Source organism: Leucoraja erinacea, chromosome 25 (assembly GCF_028641065.1).
Source record: "Leucoraja erinacea ecotype New England chromosome 25, Leri_hhj_1, whole genome shotgun sequence".
NCBI classification, from domain to species: Eukaryota; Metazoa; Chordata; class Chondrichthyes; order Rajiformes; family Rajidae; genus Leucoraja; species Leucoraja erinaceus.
Genome location: NC_073401.1, coordinates 8,766,633 through 8,791,537, shown reverse-complemented (window position 1 = coordinate 8,791,537; position 24,905 = coordinate 8,766,633). Strand labels below are relative to the sequence as shown.

The 24,905-nt window shown below is 43.1% G+C and overlaps 1 protein-coding gene and 1 long non-coding RNA gene across 2 annotated transcripts in view; one reads left to right on the top strand and one right to left on the bottom strand.

Annotated features, from left to right (window-relative positions):
* Positions 1-328: 328 nt before the first annotated feature.
* LOC129709331 (uncharacterized) lies at positions 329-2,956 on the bottom strand. The gene is made up of 2 exons (XR_008725501.1): positions 2,738-2,956; positions 329-1,681 (listed from the first exon to the last, which is right to left on the bottom strand). It is a non-coding gene; the product is annotated as an uncharacterized LOC129709331 (long non-coding RNA).
* A 4,038-nt stretch (positions 2,957-6,994) lies between these two features.
* The window catches only part of fbxo21 (F-box protein 21), a 30,346-nt gene continuing 12,435 nt past the window's right edge, over positions 6,995-24,905 (top strand). The window contains exons 1-3 of the mRNA XM_055655610.1: positions 6,995-7,239; positions 22,927-23,062; positions 24,723-24,817. Coding sequence (XP_055511585.1) covers positions 6,995-7,239; positions 22,927-23,062; positions 24,723-24,817 — 476 coding nt within the window. The remainder of the gene's footprint in view (positions 7,240-22,926; positions 23,063-24,722; positions 24,818-24,905) is intronic.

The following is a 24,905-nucleotide window of genomic DNA, read 5'->3' as shown; positions in this document are numbered from 1 at the left end:
AATGTGAGAACCATCAGGGTTTCATCCAGGAACCAATTTAAAGGCAAGTTTCCATCAATTACAGTATTTTAATTGAAAATCTTACTCTTAATATTCTTCCTAATTAGGCTTTTTGTGTTCCCTCTTGAACCTTGTGTCTCCCAGAGCCTCTGGGGAGGTTCTGGAGATACAATAACCCAATTTTGAGGCAAATAACCATCTTTAAAACTGCCTTTACTTCTACATTCTCCGAGGATGCTGGATGCCGCGACAATCTCTTGCAACATGTACAGAAAGGCAGTCAGCTGCAAAAAGATCAAAGAGAGGAAAGAGTATGGAAGGGAAAGGCTTTTCAGAATCATAATCAGATTTTATTTTCCAAGTATGTTTTGCAATATACGAGGAATTTCATTGGCCAGGTCAGTCATACAATTAAAAGCAACAGCACTCAAAAACACATTTTAATACGGACATTCACCAAAGTGACTCCTACACATTCCTCACTGTGATGGAAGGTGAAATAAAGTTCAAGTCCCTTCCTTTTGTTCTTCCTCGGTCGGGGGCCTCAAGCCCCCCGTTCAAACTCCGTTCAATGGTGAACTCCTCTTGGTCTCCAGGCCTATAGTGCTGCACAAATCACTGCACCACATGCATCTATTTATTCATTTTTCACATGGTTCATATGCAGCTGGATATTAACTTGCTGACATGGAAAGAGATGCAGTGAGCATTCAATAGTTCAGACTTCTGTGCGAATTAAGGGACTGCTTGATGGGCTGAGGGTAATCGAGATTGGCTGATTGTCATTCTTTTGCAAGAACTGATGGAAGTTCTTATGGAAAAGCTGATGAATTGACTACGGGATGAGCTGGTGGGCTCGAGGATTGCTGGATGAGTGTTTTAGAAATATAGAAAATAGGTGCAGGAGGAGGCCATTTGGCACTTCGACCCAACACCGCCATTCATTGTGATCATGGCTGATCAGCCCCAATCGATAACCCATGCCTGCCTTCTCCCCATACCCCTTGATTCCACTAGCCCCTAGAGATCTATCTAACTCTCTCTTAAATCCACCCAGTGATTTGGCCTCCACTGCCCTCTGTGGCAGGGAATTCCACAAATTCACAACTCTCTGGGTGAAAAAGTTTTTTCTCACCTCAGTCTTAAATGGCCTCCCCTTTGTTCTAAGACTGTGGCCCCTGGTTCTGGACTCGCCCAACATTGGGAACATTTTTCCTGTATCTAGCTTGTTCAGTCCTTTTATTCATTTAGATGTTTCTATAAGATCCCCTTGCATCTAACAAGAGGGTTTTATTGTCATGTAGAACAATTTTCCTGCATCTAGCTTGTCCCAGATAGAACAATTAAATTCTTACTTTCAGCAGCACAACAGAATCTGTAAACATAGTACACTGTAAACAATATGATAAGATCCCCCTCATCCTTCTAAACTCCAGTGAATACAAGCCTAGTCTTTTAAATCTTTCCTCGTATGACAGTTCTGTTAGGTTATTTGATGGTTAGGACAGGTTTAGAGGGGTATGGGCCAAATGCAGGCATGTATCGCCATTTGCATTAGTTTTGTGCAGTTAACAAATCACAATTTCACACAATGTACATAAGACGGCAGTTATTTGACAAATACTCTGCAGTTCGGTGCAGGAGATCTTGTCGATGAGTATTCTGGACCCACTGTTGACATCTGAAATTACAGGAGATATCATTTAGGATTAACTAATAAGAAGAAAGATGATCATAACTACATGCCTGAACAATGGATGATATATCACTTAAATGCAATTGTTTTCAGTTGTGTGGAGATCTGTATGTTGAAGATGTATTTTGCCTCTAATATGTCAATTTACCTTAAATGTAGAAGAGCTTATTAAAATCTTCTTACAAAGACCATTAAGTATTTTCTTTCTATCCTCTTTTGGACCCAAGGCATAGCAGAGATGCTAACTCTCACGAAGAGGTAAGGGAGGGAGAGAGGGAAGGGAGGGAGATCGAGAGAAGAGAGGGAGAGAGAGAGATCGAGAGAAAAGAGGGGAGAGAGAGATCGAAGAGAGAGGGGAGACAGAAGAGAGGAGAAGGGGGGGAGAGAGGGAGATGGGGAGAGGGAGATGGGGAGAGGGAGAAGGGGAAAAGGGGGGGAGGGAGAGGGGGAAGGGGGGGAGAGGGAGAGCAGGGGGACAGGGAGATGGGGGAGAGGGAGAAGGGGGAGAGGGAGTGGAACGATAGCACATTATAACGCGCAGCCGTCCCATTCCGACCAAAGATTATAGAGCAGAGCTGCTCTCGTATCTTTGATTGCGGCCGCCGCCGCCTAACCCCCCGACCCACCATTGCACCCAAAGATGATAGAGCAGAGTTGTATAATATTTGAATGGGCGGGCTTGTGATCACGGCGGGCTTGTGATCTTTGCTTGTGATGTCTCGACAATTCGAGGGATATAATAGGTAACAGCCGCCGCATTCTCGGACACGAATCTGAGCTCGAAAAATCCCGTGGCCACTGGGCCTAATGTGTCCGCAGGCCATATTTTGGAAATAAATCCCTTACAAGAACAAAACCTAAAATGTACAGAAGTGTTAAAACTGTCTTTATTATTATGGTAAGTAAAGATCTATTAAACATAAGTCTAATAACTTTATAATGTACCGACAAACCCATTTCCCAATGGCTGTTGATGGGAGAACAGAAAATAACATTTTCACGACAGAATATCGACTGAAAATTATAATAATATATTCTTACCTTTCTTTTTTATTGGGGAACCTAAAGAATGACAGCTCTGGTCGTTTAGATTTACGATTAGAACAGTTGATAGCGGAGCAGTGAGATGTAGATTTAGCTGAGGACGCCATTACAGCCCAATAAATGCTTAACAATATGGCGTCGACGGTCACACACGTCATACTACGCGTTTTTCGAGGAGTGGTCTATCTTGTCCCTCTACGATCTTTGCTACAGACGGGATAAACTATATACAAAAACATCTCCCTTTGTCCTGTGCAGCGCCACCTGCTGCACGGGAGGAGCAATGGGCCCTCCCACCCCACACAGTCCACCAAACATCACAGTGGTGTATTTTTATTTGAATTCCAGCATGGCTACCATTTTCTCCCCCACAGCATAAAGTGTTTCCTTTAACTCTCAACAATATCTAATTTGTTATCTTTTGAATCAAACACGATTTTCCGTAGCTCTAATGTAAAAAATAGAAGCTGGAGTAAACCAAACAGTCCCTTTGATTGATTGATTGAATGCAAGATATAGCACAGAAACAGTCTGTTCGACCCACTGAGTCCATGCCGTTCTTTGATCACCCATTGACATTAGTTCTGTTATCCCCCTTCTGCCTCCATGAACAGCTTTGACCTCTGACAGGGTGTGCAACTCTTCTTACAATCCTTTCCTTGTTCAAAGGATATTTGAATTCCTTTTCACATTTGCTGTCACTTTAATCATGTTCTTTCTTTGCCCCTCTTATTTTTATTTTTATTTCCTATGTGAACTTACTCTAATTAGCCAGGGTTTTCTCTTTGGTGGCACAGTGGTGCAATTGGTAGAGTCGCTGTCTCGCGGTGCCAGAGACCCGGGTTTGATCCTGACATCGATTGCTGTCTGTGTGGAGTTTGCACGTTCTTCCTGTGATTGCGTGGGTTTCCTCCGGGTGCACCTGTTTCCTCCTACATCCTGTAGATGTGTGCGTTTCTAGGTTAGTTGGGCTTTGTAAATTGCCCCTAAGGTGTTGAGAGTGGATGCGAAAGTGAGATAACATAGGACTAATGTAAGTAGGGTTATTTTGGGGTAGCACGGTGGCGCAGCGGCAGAGTTGCTGCCTTGCAGCACCAGGGACCCGTGTTCAATCCTGACTGTGGGTAGTGTCTGTACGGAGTTTGTACATTCTCCCCGTGACTGTGTGGGTCTTTCCCTGGCTGTTCCCGTTTCCGCCCACACTCCAAAAATGTGCAGGTTTGTAAGTTAATTTTGCTTTGGTAAAAATTGTAAATTGTCCTTAGTGTGTAGGATAGTTTAGATACTGAGATCACTGGTCGGCAAGGATTCGGTGGGCCGAAGGGCCTGTTGCCGCGTTGTACTTCTAAACTAATCTAAACTAAAATGGGGATGGATATAGATGGTTTATTTAAATTGCGGGAAACTGCTCCGTGGAGAGAGAGGTCAAAACCCAAGAGGCAAAGATTAAAGCTGTTTAGCACAACTAAGTGTCAGAGAAAATATTTTTTACATAGTAAATGTTGAGATTTCAATGTGCTGTCTGGATGATAGTGGAGGCAAAAGCAGTTGTGGCATCCAAAAGAAAGACGCATAGGCATCTGGGTGTACTTAAAGATGCTGAATATCCAAACCCATTTGTGAGACTAGGAGAATAGGAAGTTGAAGAATTGATGAAGACGGATGCTGGTATGAAAATCTGAAGAAGGGTTCCGATCCTAACGTCCTCCTCGCCAGAGATGCTGCTTGACCCGCTGTGTTACTCCAGCATTTTGTGTCCCACTTCCACTGGTGATCAAATTGTGCCAAATCGTGAACTAGCCACGGCATCAGATAAGGATTCTGAGGAAAGTCAACAACCCGTCTGACCAGCCATGATCATCCTGGGCAGATGTGGGAAAAGAACTGGAATTACTTGTCCTTTTCTGTGAGAAGAATTCTAGTATTCTGCTCAGGAAGGAACACAACTGCACGCCATCATCAACAATTTTCCAGAGGAAAGGCAGCTTTGCTTTAGGCCAGTGATTCCCAACCTGGGGCCATGGCAAATTTCAGGGGGGCCACAGTAAAACTTGGGGATTTAGGGGGCAACAAGTTCAATGAGCTACCACCCTGTTGCCTCCTAAATTTCAGTTCTAATAAATTTAAATCTATGTAGTTGAAATATTTTTGATATTTGTGGAATAGAATAAAAGAGAATATATGTGCAATTAATAGACACTGATATTTTTATGGAAGGTATTATAATATTGAAGTACTTTTTTTTCCACTAATAATGTCAGGGGGGGCCACAGAAAAATTAAAAGATCCCAAGGGGGCCATGAGCTAAAAAAAGGTTGGGAACCACTGCTTTAGGCAATCAGACATCTGATATTTGCTTTAACGTGCTTCTACAACTTGCACCTGCATCTCACCAACGCAATTGGCATCAATGCAATTTACTTTTGTTTCCAAAAAGAGATATGACAGAGGAATGACTGGGAAACTGTTGATAGAGAAGTATTAAAAGATGCCAATATGTATTAATTTTGTACCAACATGAAGGAAAGTCCAAAAATGCAAAGCTCCTAAAAGTTCAGGTCATGACCAGTGAAAAGAATTTGAGAAAAAGAGCCGAGTGCAATTTTGAAATGCATTGAAATAAATAATTGTGCAGGTTGTTTGTTTTTATTGAGAACACCAATAAGATAACAAAGTAAGGCACTGTAACTGCATTAACATCCAGTGTTGATGTTGTAGATTCCCTTCTGAAGACAGAAGAGCATTAGTGCAGTACACAAACATTAAATTACGGGATTGAAAATTTAGATCTAAACACACACTGTAATTTCAAACTACTGTATGCTGCAGAGTGTTTTACACCTGTACTTAAAGTGCCTCACTGCTCATGACAATAAATAGATTACAATTCACGGGTAAGTATTGCAGAATACTATCTTTTGTTCCCCTTATTGTATAATCTTTAGTATTAGCGTTTATGAAAAGAAAACGCACTTAACCCTACACTAACTGGCTGACCAGTGCTCCTCATTCTCCATGGATGTGGGATAATCAAACTTTTACTGTAGTAAATTTATTTTAAATGTTTGAGAAACAAAATGGAAAAATTAAATTTAAAAATCGTTATTGCAATTATTATTGTTTTTTATATACAGCATAGATTTGCATATGTGTGCAGGAGAAGAGTCAAAAGAGTCAAGAGTGTTTAATGTACTGACATTGGAACAATGACATTTTTACTTGCAGCAGCATAACAGGCCTGTAAACACAAAGTACATAGATAATACTAGACTAAGTGGGACCCATTGGGTCCCATGTTCACACGGGAGGGCTGGTCCCCCAACATAATATTCCACCTCTCCACTAATTCCAATATTGGTGGCCAGTGTGGGAGGGGGCTTTCTGGAGCGCTAGTATGGGTATTGTGGGCTGAAGGGACTGATTTCCAGAGGGCTAGTATGGACATTGTGGGCCAAATGGATTCTTGGGGTGGTAGCTCAGTCACTCAAGCCTGATGTGCTGGCAGCTCACTCATGGCTGGTGGGCTACCAGTTGACTCACAGCTATTCCTTGAAATTCCATTTCAAGCAGGGTGCAAGGCCACCAAATTCAAATGCAGTTTCCTACCATTTCAAGCAGGGTGCAAGGCCACTGAATTCAAGTGTAATTTCATACCACTTCAAGCAGGGTGCAGGGCCACCAAACAAAAGTGCCGTTTCCTGCCACTTCAAGCAGGGTGCAGGGCCACCAAATTCAAGTGCCGTTTCCTGCCACTTCAAGCAGGGTGCAAGGCCATCAAATCCAACACCCATTTTATTGTTGAAAAACAATTCTATCGACACAACAAATCATTAAGGAACATTCAAAGAGTAGAGCAATTGGAATCTTCATATTGCTATTAGTTTTCAAAATACCGCAATTGTGAACAGTGTGATTAGATTGAATTACAGAGTACAAGAATAATAAAAAAAAATCAACTCAAACACGGCACATGAGCCATTTAAAAAGAAAAGTTTTAAAAAACATAAAAAAAGACAAATAACAGAATCACAATTTGTTAACATATTAATCTTTAACAACATTTAACAGAATTATGAATCTAACCCTATATCACACACACATTGTTCCCCCGCAACGCTGATTACACTGCGAGAGGGATATACAAGTTGGGTCGGGTTACTAAAATGGACGAAGGAATGTCCCACGTTCCGCTCCGTTGTGTACTACACGTCAGCACGTTGCATTGCGCAGATGCTCACTATTGGATCTTTGGGCATGATGACAAGCAAGATGGCGGCGCTGGAGGAGGAGAGAGGGAACGGGTTGATGGCGCTGCTAGAGGATGGAGACGGGGACGGCCGCGGCGGGTTGATGGCGCTGCCGGAGGAGGTGTTGGAGCAGATATTCTGCTGTCCGTCGCTCGACCACCTGGACGTTGTCAGCATCTGCCTGACGTGCAGGAAGCTGCAGGAGGTGTGTCAGGGCCGCAGCACCGTCTGGAAGCGCAGGTTCACGCAGAGGTGAGCGGGGCCGAGGGGAACTGGCATCCGAAGGGCGAGGTGTGATGGGTCAACGGGTGGCGAGCGGTGCTGCGATCCAGGAGGGAGGGGTGTTGGGATCCTGGAGGGTGAGGGGTGCTGGGTGGGTGAGTGTTAGGTCTGATGTGGGGAGGTGTTGGGATCTGGGAGAGAGCGGCGCTGGGATCCAGGGGGGAGGGGTGTTGGGATCCTGGAGGGTGAGGGGTGCTGGGTGGGTGAGTGTTAGGTCTGATGTGGGGAGGTGTTGGGATCTGGGAGAGAGCGGCGCTGGGATCCAGGGGAGGGTGTGGGATGCTGGGGTGAGGGATAGGTGGGTGTTTGGATCTTGGGCAGGGCTGGGGTAGGGGAAGGGTGCGGGGTCTGTGGGTGCCGAGTCCTGAGGTACTGTCTACGGTGCTGAGGTGAGGGGTGTCTGGGTTCTTGGGTGAAGAGTGTGTGGGTGCTGGAATGTGAGACAGGGGCAGGGTGCTAGGGTGAGTGGTCTGTGGGTGATAGGGTGCTGGGCTCCGGGGCAAGGTGAGGGACGCTAGGGTGAGGGGGTCAGGAAGAGATGTGGGAATGGCCGTTTTCTATGTTTTTGACGGGTGGGAAAGTGCGTGTTTTCCCATCCACTAACATGTACCGGATGTCTAGAATGTCCTCCACTTGAGATTTTCGGTCACGTGGGTGCGGATCTACGCTCCAGTGACCTTTCGTGAAATCACCCTATGGACACCAAGTTCCTGTGTACTTGTGTTGGACATTAATTGAATGTGTCAGTGTGGTCTGTTGGACAAGGGCAGGAGGTTTGGAATGGAATTGGGATGAGGAAAGGAAAATACGAGGCAGGGCTTTGGATGGAAGTAACCCAGCTTCACATTTTAGTTTAAAAGAATGAGACAACAATTTGAATGATCTGTTTACAAAAAAACTCTGTGATAATATTATTCATTCCAAACTGGAGTTTGATCAGGTAGCAGTGGCTCATTTGGAAATTTTGTATTGGTTCTGAGCAAAGGTAAATATTATACCAGCTGTCTTTAAATATATCTGAATTGATTTTTATTGGCAGTGGTTTGTTTCATTCCCCTGCAGCTTCTGATGATTTTCTCCGTGGCAGTTGTGTGTAAGATACTCTAGAAATTAGTAGGTAGATGTGTGTATGGGGTGTGGTCAGAAAGATGCAGTAACTTACCATAACTTTCTAAAATTTAGATTGATCAATGAATTTTGAATGCATCATTATTAATTAACTGATTCATTCAGTTAGGTGCAAGGTCTGAAGAAGGGTTTCGGCCTGAAACCTTGCCTATTTCCTTCGCTCCATAGATGCTGCTGCACCCACTGAGTTTCTCCAGCTTTTTTGTGTACCTGATATCCTATCTGTTTTTAGTAGTAATCTAAAACGTACAAATGAAGAAACACCCAAAATCCATTCCATGTGGCAAGTTGTGGTGATTTCTTCTGTAGTGAACACCACTTTTAAAGGACATTATCCTTTTCCTTATCTTTTTGGTTTCAGGTTTGAACGATGGCTCTGAGCAAACTTATCAATGCTGAATGTAAACAGCAGTAGGAACATGCGCCTTTTGTGTACATGAGAAGCAGAAGGAGGAGCAGGCTATTTGGCTCCTTATTCCTGCTCTGCCATTCATGAAATTCATAGCAGGGGGCAACATTGGGCATAACCAAAAATGAGGCGTCAAGAATGTCCCCATGGCTAGCCAAGGCCGAGACTAATTTGCAACAATGTTCAGGCAGACATGCCAAGTGAATGATTTGACTTGGTGTCTCCTAAGCCCATTGGCAGAGGAAATCTATGTGACCTCCAGGCATGATTAAAATTATTGGACAAAGCAAAAGCTGTGGAACCAGATGTCTTTTCTGGCTATAGTGCTGAAGGCTTGCACTGCACAATTAGTTGTGGCTCCTACCAAGGTGTTCCTGTACAATTGCAATACAGACATGTGACTGGCAATGTGGACTATTTTCCAGATGCATCCAGTCGACAAAACTCAGGATGAGTCCAGTCTGGTTTATTGCTGCCCAATTAGTTTCATTGTGTTAAAAAGGTGCCATTGGAAGTACTGCCATGCTGTACTTATTCAAGGTCTGTGTATGTATTCTCTGTCCAGGGTTTAACAGGACCACACAGCCATACATTTGTAGCATTGATTCAATGGGGCAAATTACAACTGAGCTGATGTGAGAGTGGTAGCCCTTAACACCAAAGGTCGGATTTATCTTACTCTGGAGTTAAGAGGCTCTGGAGCTCAACTGAAGTTGGTGGGAATCGTGGTGAAAACTAGAGTCGTACCTGCATAAAGGAAACTGGTTGGTGGTTCCTCTCCTCAGCTTCAGATTATCACTTCAGGGGTGTCGTCAGGTAGTTTTCTTGACCTAGTTTATTATATGACCTTTCCTTCACCAGTAGGGATGTTCATTGATGATTGTTCAATTCCTTTCACAATTCCTCAAAGTGAATTAGTCTGTGCCTTTGTGCTGAAAACATCCAGACTTGGGCTGATGAGAGTCAAATAATACAGTGCCCTCCATAATGTTTGGGACAAAGACCCATCATATATTTATTTATTTGTCTATGTGCTCTGTACTCTACAATGTGATATTTGTAATAGAAGAAATCACGTGGTTAAAGAGCACATTGTCAGATTTTAATAAAGGCCATTTTTATACATTTGGGTTTCACCATGTAGAAATTACAGCAGCATTTATACACGGTCTCCCCCATTTCAGAGCACCATCATGTTTGGGACACAGGAATGTCATGTAAATGAAAGTAGTTCTGTTTGGTATTTTGCTGCATATCCTTTGCATGCAATGACTGCTTGAAGTCTGCGATTCATGGACATCACCAATTGCTGGTTGTCTTCTCTGGTGATGCTCTGCCAGGTCTGTATTGCAACCATCTTTAGTTTATGCTTGTTTTGGGGGCTAGTCCCCTTCAGTTTTCTCTTCAGCATATAAAAGGCATGCTCAATTGGGTTCAGATTGGGTGATGACTTGGTCACTCAAGAATTGGTCATTTTTTAGCTTTGGAAAAACTCCTTTCTTGCTTTAGCAGTATGTTTGGGATTATTTTCTTGCTGTAGAATGAACTGCCGGCCAATAAGTTTTGAGGTATTTGTTTGAACCTGAGCAGATAGGATGTATCTATACGCTTCAGTATTCATTATGCATTTATCATCAGTAGTTGTATCATCAATGAAGATAAGTGAGCCAGTACATTCAGCAGCCATAAATGCCCAGGCCATAACACTCCCACCACTGGGCTTCACAGATGAGGTGGTATGATTTGGATCTTGGGCAGTTCCTACTCTCCTCCATACTTTGCTCTTGCCATCACTCTGATATGTTAATCTTCATCTGTCCACAAGACCTTTTTCCAGAACTGTGGTTGCTCTTTTAAGTACTTCTTAGCAAACTGTAGCCTAGCCATCCTATGTTTGTGGCTAACCAGTGGTTTGCATCTTGCAGTGTTGCCTCTGTATTTCTGTTCATGAAGTCTTCTGCAGACAGTGGTCATTGACAAATCCACACATGACTCCTGAAGAGTGTTTCTGATCTGTCGGACAGGTGTTTCGGGATTTTTCTTTATTATAGAATATTCGGGATATTCTTTATTATTCTGTCATCAGCTGTGGAGGTCTTCCTTGGCCTGCCAGTCCCTTTGCGATTAGTAAGCTAAACAGTGCTCTCTTTCTTCTTAATGATGTTCCAAACAGTTGATTTTGGTAAGCCTAAGGTTTGGCTGATGCCTCTAACAGTTTTATTCTTGTTTCTCGGTCTCATAATGGCTTAGTTGACTTTCATTGGCACATCTTTGGTCCTCACGTTGATAAACAGCAATAAAAGGTTCCAAAAGTGTTGGAAAGTCTGGAGGAAAGAGTAGGTGCTAAGAGCTCTCTTATACTTGCATTGAGGAGGCAATTAAACACGCATGAGCAATTACAAAGACCTGGGAAGCCATGTGTCCCAAACATTATGCTACACGTAGAGGAATGGCATGGGGCATTTAGAAGTAGTCTTTTTCTCAGAGTAGGCTAGAGGAGAGACAATAGACAATAGGTGCAGGAGGAGGCCATTTGGCCCTTCGAGCCAGCCCGGCCATTCAATGTGATCATGGCTGATCATCCCCAATCAGTTCCCCGTTCCTGCCTTCTCCCCATATCCCCTGACCGCTATTTTTAAGAGAAATTTGAAGGAGATTATAGGGGGCATGTATTCCCACCCAGTGGGTGGTGGTTACATGGAACCAGCAGCCAGAAGAGGTGGTAGAGACGGAAACAATGATAACATTAAAAGGCTATTTGGATCGATACTTGGATAAAAAAAGCAGATGAATGCAGACAAATATCAGGTAGTAGGCATAATGCTTGACTTGGGTAAGTGAGGCTGAGGCCCTTTTGCTCATGCTGTACAGATCAATGACTGACTGCAAGAGCGGCTCAGATGCTGGGCAATCTGTGTTGAGTGACTGCCCTTTTTCTCTTCACTGTGCCTTTATGTGGCATTTATACTCTATAAGACATAGTGAAGAGAAAGCGGATAGGATACTCTTCCTGTGCAGCTCCAATGACACCATCCAGGTCACCTCTATAATGTGCACCATGAAGGACAATGCCAGCGTGCATGTGGGTGCACTGTATTGCAGGTGCCCCTACAAGTCTCGCATCGTCTTGTTATGAATTCTTGATATGGTCTTAATTATGAAACATGCATTCATAACCCTGTGGACAGAGTTGCATCATGACAATTGGAGTTAAAGCTGGTAGCTTACTCCTTAGGGTTTTTCAGGAATGGGCAATACTGCTATGCTTATCAGTGACACAGACATTCTATTAATAAATAATGACCTGATCGAATGAAAACCACACTAAGTATTGATTTTTGTCCTGTTGTTATTGCACTCTACTTTATCATCCTTTATCAAGGATGCTGCCTTTTCTTCCTTTCTACAAGTCAAGTTTTCTGGAAAAATCATTTCTAATTTGTTCTCCACTGTTCTGTTAAGGCACAGGTTCTCCTTCTTTCATGTGGCGTGCACAGCCTAAAGTTGTAGGACAACTTGTTCTATTTGATCTTCTGTTTGTGCACGTCGAGTTGATTACATTAGTCGAAACAAGGCGGACCACGTGAAGGTTGCAATCTTCCACCCCAAGGCACAGGTTGAACTCATCTCTCTCTTTGTTTGTGCTGTCATTTCTTCTATTTAACAGAGTCAAAGAATTGTTAAGGGGCAATTTATTCTGACTGCGCTGTGCATTCTGGCACAAACATCATGAATCTTAACCGTTTATAATTTTCCTTGATTTAGCTTTGTTTAAACGATTCATTTTAGTCAGTTCCCTTGGGATTGAGGGTGACCTGCTTCTCCTCCAGTTTTTTATTGTTTTCTCAGGTGAGTGTGAAACCACCGACTTCCACACAGGGGGGCAGATGTGCCTGACAAGGACTGCTGGCTAGATAGGTTTTGAAGTATTGCCCTACTTCAATTGTTAATGCAATACATGGATTTGAGGTTCTCAATAGAATCAACCTATTTCTTTTTCACTTTGATCACAGGCTGTAGATCCCCATGGGTCGATGGTGATTTCCAAATTCTCAGGGCGAATTTGAGTATCTCCTCAAATCGTTTCCTCTTCACCTCCTATGGTGTCTGTTGTGGGCAAACAAATGATGTGGCCTCCCAAATGCGATGTACTGGAGCATCTGTATTGGTATTATTGGTCTGGGAAAGGGTAATATAGTTGGTTATTGTATCCTTTATGTATTTGAAGGGCTTTATGGGTGTAGCGCTAGTGGTATTTGGTGTCTGCTGCAGGTAATTTAGGTCTTGGGGGCATATAGGAGGGCAGGGACCAAGATGGACCAAGAGTTCTGTGCTAGATCTGCAGACCTGATCTACAAGCATCCATTTTAATTGATTAAGGGCTGAGTTGACTCTTTGAAGCAAACTCCATTATTATTGTCTGCCCTAGTTAAGGGCCTGTCCCACTGTACGAGGTCATTTAAGAGTTCTCCCGAGTTTTCCCCTGATTCGAACTCGGAGAATGTCCGTAACGGGTCCGTAGCAGCTCGTGGATGTATCGTAGCGGCTCGTATGAGTAACGGTAGGTACTCGGGAAATCCGGTAAACTCGTGACGTTTTTTCAACACTGTGAAAAATGTCCAGGAGTAAAATAAATACTAGTGACGAAAAAAATGGTTACTTTTTACTCGTACAAGCCGCTATGAGACATCCACGAACTCCTACGGACCTGCTACGGACATTCTCCGAGTTCGAAACATGGGAATAACTCTGGAGAACTCTTGAATTACCTCGTACAGTGGGACAGGCCCTTAAATATGTAATTTCCAAGATATGAGAAGCTACGAGGTCTAGCCATGAAGCTTTATAGCCAGAGGCCATTTTATTCATGCAGGAAGGTTTGAGTTGATATTGGTTCTGAAATGTAGTTGGTGTGGGTTAAATGGCTTCAGAGGGTTAATTCCATTCCAGTGGGAAGTTTGTTAAAATGAGATCCAACATTGCAGTTGCAAGAGATATCAGGACAGTGATACAGTTATGTTTGATACCATTCTTCACTGAGATTGCCTGTTGAATATGTGTTATTTACTATGATGGACCATTGGATACATACCAGCCCCCAACTGAACGATCACAGTTCGATTCCTATACACCTTTTTAGTTTAGTTTACAGATACAGTGTAAAACAGGCCCTTCAATCCACCAAGTCCATGCAGACCAACAATCACCACCACACTAGTTCCATGCTAGCGACTAGGGTAAATTTTCTTTGGGATGTGGGAGGAAATTGGAGCATCCGGAGAAAACCCACATGGTCACAGGGAGAACGTACAACTCCGTACAGACAGCACCCGAGGTCAGTATCGAACCCGGGTCTCTGGTGCTGTAAGGCAGTAACTCTACTGCTGGGCCACTGTTCCATTCACCTGCAGCTTATCTTGTGTTGCATGCCGCCCCGCTCCTCTGATTCTTTTATCACTTATCTATACTAATCAGTTGCAGAAAGTGGGATAGTTTTGTGCTAATTGTGAAATTAGCTGCATTCTTGCAGGATTTTTCTTGGAGGTGAGGTGTGGCATTGTGGTGAGAAAGAAGTGTTGGGAAGATAATGTAGCCTTGTTTGACACTTGTCTTTGTGGAGGTTGATGTTACTGGGATCCACAGTCCCCATGCCATCATGAAGCAAATGAAATGCGGAGGTAAATCTGTGCCTATTTGAATCTGAGGAAGAGAGTCCACAGTTTCTTCCGGTTGACGAGCTAAAAGCTTCTGCAAGGTCAATAAAGGCCTTGCTCCTTGGTTGGAGTCATCATGCAATAAAGAGCACGATAGAAGGATTAAACCCACACTGTCACTTAAGGAAATATATCCACACGAGGACCCAACAATAACGATGTGAGTGACAAACATCACGGAGCCACAAGAGACTGCATTTGCTGGAGGATTTCAGCGGACCGGGCAGCATCTTGGGAGGGAAATGGACTATTTCGATGGAGACTTTGTCTGTACTGAAAGAGAAGAGGGAATAGTCAATATAAAGAGATGGGAGAGAGGGGTATGCAAGAGCTTGCAAGCGATGGGTGGAGGAGTGAGGAGGAGTTGACTGGCAGATGAGAATCGGGTGGGGAAAGGAAGGGCAAAGATAGAGGCAGAGGATGGGAAGTGAGAAGTGCAGAACAAAGTGCTGCAGATTCTGGAATCTGATAAGAAAGAAAATTGTGACGTTGGGGGCCTCACATGGTGGTGAGAGCTGAGAGTAGGGAGACCCCTCTGGTTATCACAGTTGGCTTGTGGCTTTTTCAAAAATTGGTTTAATCACTGCATTCTACGGTCCTGGAGTGTATTCTCATCTTTCCTAATGCGGCCAGTGAGTTTGCAGCTTTTTGACTGAAGCTCTTTTCTGCTGAGCTTCAGAAATGCACCAACCTTGGATTTTGGAATCTTGGAATCTCAGGTTGGAATCGAACCTTTTTGATGCCTTTTTGGAGTGGTGGCAACAAGGCTGGATTGAAGAGGCTTCTGTGGGATAGCAACAAGACGGAGTCATGGCTGAGAAAGTCTATGCTGTGTACCTTCCAGCATATATTGACTGCCTCGCTGTCCATGGTAAGTCCTTGGCTGTTGGTGAGTTGAAGCTTTGAGTGTTCGGGCTGTGGGTGACATTGTCAATGCTGAAGACCCTGCGTTGTGTTTGTCAATGTGTTTCCTAGCCCCCTCCACTACTTCCATCCACCATCTCTTGCCACTTTTTCTGTCAAGCTTTCTTTCCGTTCTCATTCTGTTTATCGATTTCAAAAATGCCTCTGCAGCTTTGATTTAAAAAAAAAAAAAATCTCTCCCTTGCTATTTTGTCAATTTAAAAGCTTAACCGTAACCTTAATTACCTGGATTGTGAAGCCACTGGAAGCCTTGGTTGAAGCCACTGTACACTTGACCTTCGCATGCTCACATTGGCCACTACAAACAGACCTGAACCAAATTTAAGAGGTTATTCAAGAAGGTGAAGATGGGTTTGGGTGTCTTGCTTGCAATATGCATTGTCGTAAACAGCTCAAACTAATGTTTTGTAAGGTTTCTTAATTTGTTAATGCTTTAACAGTTAACTGAACAGTTTGAACCTGTAAATACTCAGCTTTGTTGACAATAAACCCAACATTTCCTTAGATTATGATGCTTAATATCTCGAGCCACTCAGCCAGAGATAATCTAGATTGTGAATTCTGAATGATGTGAGGCATTTATTCATTGTTTACATTTGCTTTGATGTGCTTCTTTACTGCCACTGATTGATATCGTTTCTATCTTTGTGGCAAAGTAGACTGCCTGTAGTTTTCTCCCCATGGATCAAAGAATCTGCTGTCTTTGCAGTCCTTCAAATTACATCAAAATGCTTTACAAAGGCTTACACAGCAGGCAGTAAATGGCAGAGTCTGAAGAAAGGTCTCGATCCGAAATGTTGCCTATTTCCTTCGCTCCATAGATGCTGCCTCACCCGCTGAGTTTCTCCACCATTTTTGTCCACCTTTGATTTTCCAGCATTTGCAGTTCCTTCCTAAACAGGCAGTAAATGCCGATAACTTTCAAACTCTGTTAAGCTTCCCAGTGTGCTTTCATAATCAAGTACAGCAGTTCAGTGTTCTTTCCCCACTTTTCTTTTATAACACATTCTCTTCTTTTTCTTGTGAAAGTAATTCAAGGCTCTAATCTATGCTTTTAATTTTCTGTAAAGGCTGGTATTAAATGTACACATTGAAAACAGTGATTCTTCAAATTCTTAGCCACTGATCAGGTTTGGCTTGAACAAATGGCAAATTAATAAGAGATAACAGTAGATACAAAATGCTGGAGTAACTCCCCAGGTCAGGCAGCATCTCTGGAGAGAAGGAATGGGTGACGTTTCGAGTTGAGACCCTTCCTAAGACTGATTTCGGGGAGGGGGCGGGACAAAGATAGAATGCAGTCAGAGACAGTAAAACTAGTGGGTGAACTGGGAAGGGGGAGGGATGGAGAGAGAGGGAAAGCAAGGGTTACTTGAAGGTAGACAAGTTAATGTTCATACCATATAACCATATAACAATTACAGCACAGAAACAGGCCATCTCGGCCTTACAAGTCCATGCCGAACAATTTTTTTTTTCCCCTTAGTCCCACCTGCCTGCACTCGTACCATAACCCTCCATTCCCTTCTCATCCATATGCCTATCCAATTTATTTTTAAATGATACCAATGAACCTGCCTCCACCACTTCCACTGGGAGCTCATTCCACACCGCCACCACTCTCTGCGTAAAGAAGTTCCCCCTCATATTACCCCTAAACTTCTGTCCCTTAATTCTGAAGTCATGTCCTCTTGTTTGAATCTTCCCTATTCTCAAAGGGAAAAGCTTGTCCACATCAACTCTGTCTATCCCTCTCATCATTTTAAAGACCTCTATCAGGTCCCCCCCTAACCTTCTGCGCTCCAGAGAATAAAGACCTAACTTATTCAACCTATCTCTGTAACTTAGTTGTTGAAACCCAGGCAACATTCTAGTAAATCTCCTCTGTACTCTCTCTATTTTGTTGACACCCTTCCTATAATTTGGCGACCAAAATTGTACACCATACTCCAGATTTGGTCTCACCAATGCCTTGTACAATTTTAACATTACATCCCAGCTTCTATACTCAATGCTCTGATTTATAAAGGCTAGCATACCAAAAGCTTTCTTTACCACCCTATCTATATGAGATTCCACCTTCAAGGAACTATGCACGGTTATACCCAGATCCCTCTGTTCAACTGTATCTTTCAATTCCCTACCATTTACCATGTACGTCCTATTTTGATTTGTCCTGCCAAGGTGTAGCACCTCACATTTATCAGCATTAAACTCCATCTGCCATCTTTCAGCCCATTTTTCCAAATGGCCTAAATCACTCTGTAGACTTTGGAAATCCTATTCATTATCCACAACACCCCCTATCTTGGTATCATCTGCATACTTACTAATCCAATTTACCACACCTTCATCCAGATCATTGATGTACATGACAAACAACAAAGGACCCAACACAGATTCCTGAGGCACCCCACTAGTCACCTGCCTCCAATCCGATAAACAGCCATCCACCATTACCCTCTGGCTTCTCCCATTCAGCCACGGTTGAATCCATCTTGCTATTCCTGCATTTATACCCAACAGTTGAACCTTCTTAACCAACCTTCCATGAGGAACCTTGTCAAAGGCCTTACTAAAGTCCATATAGACAACATCCACTGCTTTACCCTCGTCAATTTCCCTAGTAACCTCTTCAAAAAATTCAAGAAGATTAGTCAAACATGACCTTCCAGGCACAAATCCATGTTGACTGTTCCTAATCAGACCCTGTTTATCTAGATGCTTTTATATATTGTCTCGAAGTATCTTTTCCATTAATTTGCCCACCACTGAAGTCAAACTAACAGGTCTATAATTGCTAGGTTTACTCTTAGAACCCTTTTTAAACAATGGAACAACATGCGCAGTACGCCAATCCTCGGGGACTATTCCCGTTTCTAATGACATTTGAAATATTTCTGTCATAGCCCCGGCTATTTCTACACTAACTTCCCTCAATGTCCTAGGGAATATCCTGTCAGGACCTGGAGACTTATCCACTTTTATATTTTTCAAAAGTGTCAGTACTTCTTTTACTTTGGGGCTGGGGTGTAAGCTGCCCAAGCAAAATATGAGGTGCTGTTGTTCCAATTAGCGCTGGGTCTCACTCTGACGATGGAGGAGGCCCAGGACAGAAAGGTCAGATTGGGAATGGGAGGGGGAGTTGAAGTGCTGAGCCACCGGGAGATCGGGTAAGTTAAGACGGACTGAATGGAGGTGTTCAGCAAAACGATCGCCGTGCCTGCGCTTGGTTTGCCGATGTATACATCAATGTATACGGTGTATCAGTCCGTCTGCATATTTACCTTGTAAAGTTTGGTGACATAGTTAGGCAAAATTTTAGTTTATTTTGTTTAGTTTAAACATACAGTATGGAAACCTACACTAACACAATCCTACACACATTACGGATAATTTACAATTCTTACTGAAGCCAATTAACCTAATACGTGTTTAGATTGTGGGAGGAAACTGGAGCACCCGGAGAAAACTCACGCGGTCATTGGAAGAATGTACTAACTGCCTACAGACAGCACCCATTGTCAGGATCGAACCTGGGTCCTGGCGTAGTAGAGATTGCAGCTCTAGCGCCAGCATGCCTGTAATGTTAAACTAAATATGATTTTTTTGGAAATACACAGCAGTTGAGGTGATATCTTTGAAAGGAAAAATAAGTTAATATTTTGTCAAACTCTAACTGTCATCCATTTGGGAGGAGAATGTGCTATGGAATACAATCATCAGAATTCCTCCTTCAAAAAGCAGTTTATTTGTTTTAAGAAGACCTCATTTGTTTTATTTGTTGAGATTCTTGTTTCACCTTGTCCATGTTAAGTAAGTAAGTTTATTGGCCAATCATTCACGCACAAGGAATTTGCCTTGGTGCTCCACCCACAAGTAACAACATGACATGCACTGACAGTTACGAATGACTCAGAAAACACTAAACATTAATAATAATAATAAAACATTAATGATAAAACACCATTGATCAAGCATGTGAACCAACAAAATATTAGATTAAAGGGAGGCTACAGATTTTTGGCTGTTGAGTAGAGCAACTACTCGTGGATAAAAACTGTTTTTATGTCTGGCTGTGGCAGCTTTGACAGTCCGGAGTCGCCTTCCAGAGGGAAGTGATTCAAAGAGTTTGTGGCCAGGGTGAGAGGGGTCAGAGATGACCTTGCCCGCTCACTTCCTGGCCCTTGCAGTGTACAGTTCATGAATGGAGGGAAGGTTGCAGCCAATAACCTTCTCAGCTGATTGGATGATTCGCTGCAGCCTCCAGGTGTCATGCTTCGTGGCTGAGCCAAACCAGACCATGATGGAGAAGGTGAGGACAGATTCTACGACAGCTGTGTAGAATTGGGCCACCATTGCCTGTGGCAGATTGTGCCTCCTCAGCTGCCGTAGAAAGTACACCCTCTGTTGTGACTATTTCACTGTGGAGTCGATGGTAGCCCACCACTTAAGGTCCTTGGAGATGATTGTTCCTAGGAACTTAAAATACTCCGCAGGTATGACTGTGGTGTTGTTGATGGTGAGTGGGGTGAGGGGAGGGGGAGCTCTCCTAAAGTCTACAATCAATTCCACTGTCTTAAGAGCATTGAGCTCTAGGTTGTTGCGACGGCACCAGAATGCCAGCTGTGACACTTCCTGTCTGTAGGCAGATTCCTCCCCATCCTGGATCAGTCCAATCAGGGTTGTGTCGTCCGCAAACTTGAGAAGCTTGACAGAGGTGTCTGTGGAGGTGCAGTTGTTGGGGTAGAGAGAGTACGCAGCCTTGCGGTGCTCCATTTGTGGGTTAGAGATGTGCTTTCCCAGCCTCACATGCTGCTTCCTGTCTGTCAGGAAGCTGGTGATCCACCGATAGGGGTTCAGGCACAGTCAACTCGGAACGTTTGGGAGTGTAGTAGCTCTGGCACAATGGTGTTGAATGCAGAGCTAAAATCAACAAACAGGATCCTCGCAAAGGTCCCCTGGCGGCCTAGATGCTGTAGGATGAAGTGCAGGCCCAGGTTGACTGCATCATCCACATATCTATTGGCCCGATATACAAACTGCAGAGGATCCAGCAGGGACTTTGTGATATTTTTCAGCTTGGCCAGCGCAAGCCATTAAAGTGTCTTCATGACTACAGAGGTCAGTGCGACAAGCCTGTAATCATTAAGACAAGTAATCCTTGCCTTTTTGGGTACAGGGACAACAGTGGAGACTTTGAAGCAGGCAGAGTCAGTACATGCTTGCAGGGACTGGTTAAAAATGTCTGTATAGATCGGTGCCAGTTGTTTGGCACATTCAGTACCAACGCTACTGATCTGGTAATTTCACTACGATTGGTATCAGGAAAAGGAATATGCTGTTTCAGTGGATGTGGTTATCTAAAGTTGCAAACCAGACAGCAGCATCAGTAAAGTGGGTCTTGTAGTGAGGGAGGAACCTGTATCTTATTCTTGACATGCAAAAACTCGAAGATAATGGAAACAAAATATTGTTTTATTTAGATCTGTGATCAACATAGCTTTGTTGAATTCTCAGCATTACACGGACATGGTTTTTATAAAAATAATTATTTAGTCATATGGGGGCTAACAGTAATTGAAAATGTGAAAATTGATAAAATATGCCTATTTTTGGTGTGGCATTCAAAACAAAGGTGAAACGATATTTTGTTTCCATTATCTTCAAGTTTTTGCATGTCAAAAATGAGATGCAGGTTCCTCCCTCACTACAAGACCCACTTTACTGATGCTGCTGTCTGGTTTGCAACTTTAGATAACCACATCCACTGAAACGGCATATTCCTTTTCCTGATACCAATCGTGGTGAAATTACCAGATCAGTAGCGTTGGTACTGAATTACTCAACGTTTAAAGCTATCAAAATAATCGCATGGGACTATTACATTCATTTCATGGATGACCTTCACTCACATCAAATTCAAGAGATAGTCCTGCCGCACGTTACCCATCATTGGTCGTGTACCGACTTGTCGATTTGGTTCACGAGGTAGACGGCCTTTGTCAGGAAAGATATTAATTATGCTGGAAACCTTCCGCACATCTCCTGGAACTGTTCACAGTGACGCAGAGGCAATGGCTTGAGTGTCAGAGAATGATCACGTGTGGGATAAGGAATTAATATAATGTAGTGATTTAAATGATAAATAAAGCAAATTTAATAGAGACAGGCGAGAGCTGGATATGCTTCGTGAACACGAGCCATTTATCACTGTGCAGGTCCTTGCCAGGTTGCAGCAGGGTTCTGTTCCTGCGAACTGTCGGTAACTAAACAATTCACAGGTGGGAAACATCACTACCAGACTATATATTTAAAATCAAGAGCAAGATAGTTAAACCAGGGCTTTTAACAACCATTCAGAGATTGCCATGAACAATGTTCCCACATTAGCAATGTTGCCTGTGGTCCCACAGCACCTTGCAAATCCATCCTCCAGAATCGTAAATTGACTTTCGCAACTTGGAGAGAACCCAAAGCTTCAAAACATGGTGGTGAGTTTAGTTTAGAAATACAGCGAGGAAATAGGCCCTTTGGCTCACCGAGTCCGTGCTGACCAGTGATCCTTGCACACTAACACTATCCTATGCTCAATAGGGACAATTTACAATTATACCAAGCCAATTAATCTACAAACCTGTACATCTTTGGCGTGTGGGAGGAAACTGGAGATCCCGGAGAAAACTCACGCAGGTCACGGGGAGAACGTACAAACTCCGTACAGTCAAGCACCCATAGTCAGGATCGAACCTGGGTCTCTGGCGCTGTTAGGCAGCAGCTCTACCGCTATGCCACCGTGCTGCCCCGGTGTGTGTTCTTGTTGATCTATCTGGTAAGTTATCGCTCAGTGGCAGTACTCAACAATTGTCCATTCAAATTGAACTTGTAAATTTAAAACATATTGCCCAAGACAATACTTCAGTGTTATGTTGTTGAAGGTGCTGTCTTTCATATTAGATTAAAAAAAAATTCCTTTGAGATAAAAATGAAAGAATCTCCAGCACCGTTTTAGAGAAAGGCAGTTCATTCTTAGCATAATCACTAAGACTAGTTATCTACTGAATATTGTTGTGCATAAATTAATTATTAGCATTTCTTGCATTTTAACAGTAACTGCACCAGAAGTATTTCTTTGGTTGTGAAGTGTTTTACAGCATCCTGCAGTTGTGAAAGACCTGGAACAGCAAGTTGTTCCTGTCTTCTCTATTAGGTTTACCATATCTCAGAAATTGAGTTTGATGTGGCGAAATATTGAAGCATGCGACTAATCTTATTTTCCTTCTCTCCAATGACTTCAATTTGTGCAACTAGAATGGAAGTCAGTTGCCTCCTGGAAACTGTGCAACGCTCCACCTTGATTTATGGCAGTGCAGGAGCAAGCAGCTTGATTGCCCAGGAGGGGTATTGGATGTAATGGCCCTCAAGGATGAGTCCTAGCTCAAAATGTATTAATGTGAATATATGATGCTTCTAAATTTGTAGGTGGCCAAGAATGATAAAATACTACACTATATCAGGAAGCCATAATTGGTGGGAGGAATACCGAACTCGACATACTATCGGCTGCAAAATGATGAAAATTGTGGACAGCTTTTCAAAGCGATTTTTCACAAAAGAGGTTAGAATTGTAATGATGAATGAATAAGCTTGTACAATGGTACGTTGATACCTGAGCGATGCATGTAACGGTGTCTTGATCTATGGAGAGATTGTGCTGTTTACAAGCTGCTTTTTTATTTAAATTGTGTCTTCACTTTATCCCTACATTTCCTGCACTTGCAGAATGTAATGGTGATGGAGCTGGAAGTTGGACATTGCAGTTGATACCTACCTTGAGCTTCAAAATTAGCTGGTGTGTTATTTTGCTAATGGTGACCTTTGGCATCTCAGCCAAACTTCTACCATGGCTTCTGGGGTGTTCCCAGAGCATTATTTAGTTACAAGCTCTCCTGATTGCATGTAAATCCACATGCTAACCATATTACATCGATTATACAAGGTGCTAAAGTACACAGCGGGTCAAACAACACCTCTGGAGAAAAAGGATGGGTGACGTTTCGGGTTGGAACCCTTCTTCTGAAGTAGGGTCCCAATCCAAAATACCACTCATCCTTTTTTTCCAGAGATACTGCCAGCCACGCCAAATTACTTCAGCTCTTTGTGTCGATCTTTGGTATAAACCAGCATCTGCAATTCCTTGTATCTTCATTTTTACATTAGTTATAGTATGTTTACAGAATTGTTAATATTTTAATCTTGCGACACGATAAAACTTTATTCATCTCCGGCAAACAAACAAACTTATCCCCAGGGCAGAGGATTCTAAACTAGAGTGTGTCGCCCCTCACACTGTTCTCCCACCGTCCCTCACGGTAGTCCCCCCCACACCGGGTCCTCATTATTATTCATGGTGGTCCCCCCACGCCGGGTCCCCATTGTCTCCCCCTTCTCCCTCCATGCTCATCGACCGCTGAGTCCCCCGCTGCCGCCGAGGCTCCCATTGCAGCCACCTCTGAGGCTCCTTCAGCCCATACAGGCCTCGCCTCCCAGCTTCGCAGTCCCCTGGGAGGCCTGTGGGTTGAGTCATGCCTACTGGGGCACGTTCTGGTCGGCAGCGGCGCGGTTGTTCCCCGGGACAATCCCGCCACACGCACAGCTCCCTGGGACACAGATAGAAATCGGTCAATTTCTCGTTGGTTTCACACCACCATTTTAATTTAATTTGAGCAAGAAGTTCATAACACCAGCTTTCAGATGTCATTAAAAATGGGTTCACATGGTTAAAACATTATTCTTTTATTAAATAGTTCATGGGACAATTGTTTCTTGTATGATAATCTGATGGGTTTGGTCAAAGTTACAATTTCAGTCTTCTTAAAAATGTGCCAACATGTTTCAAAATAATTGGAATTGCTTATATCAGTGTCCACACTAATACGTCATGCTTTCTCTGGGGTTGTGACCACTATGAATTATAATTGATCTGTTTGTAGAAAAGGCTCTGAGAGTAAATTGTCTGAACATACAACTGAGCTATAGGGTTTATCTACAGGAAACCTTTGCTGAAAGAATGTACCCAGAGCATATTTCTGCCAATAATAACCATAATCTCAACATTTGATGTTTATCTCTGCATGGATATGAAGCAGAATAATTAAGTTAACAAGGACTATGTTTAAGTTGATTTTTACATCGTTAAACAAATTTTTTTTAACACCTAATTGCCAGAAGGTGGCGCTCATGTGGCATTGGTTACAATCAAGCTTTTTTTTTGGCAGGTTCCTGTTGAAGGCTTTAAAGATATAGAGGCTTTAGATGGATCTTTCCATTTTATTGAAGATGAATTGTTGTCCATCCTAAACGCGGATGGCAGGTGTGTAAAATATTATTTCACAGATAAAAAATTGAGATGGTGTGAATTGTCTGGAAAGTTATGTTTCTGCTCGCATCTTCAAGATAAG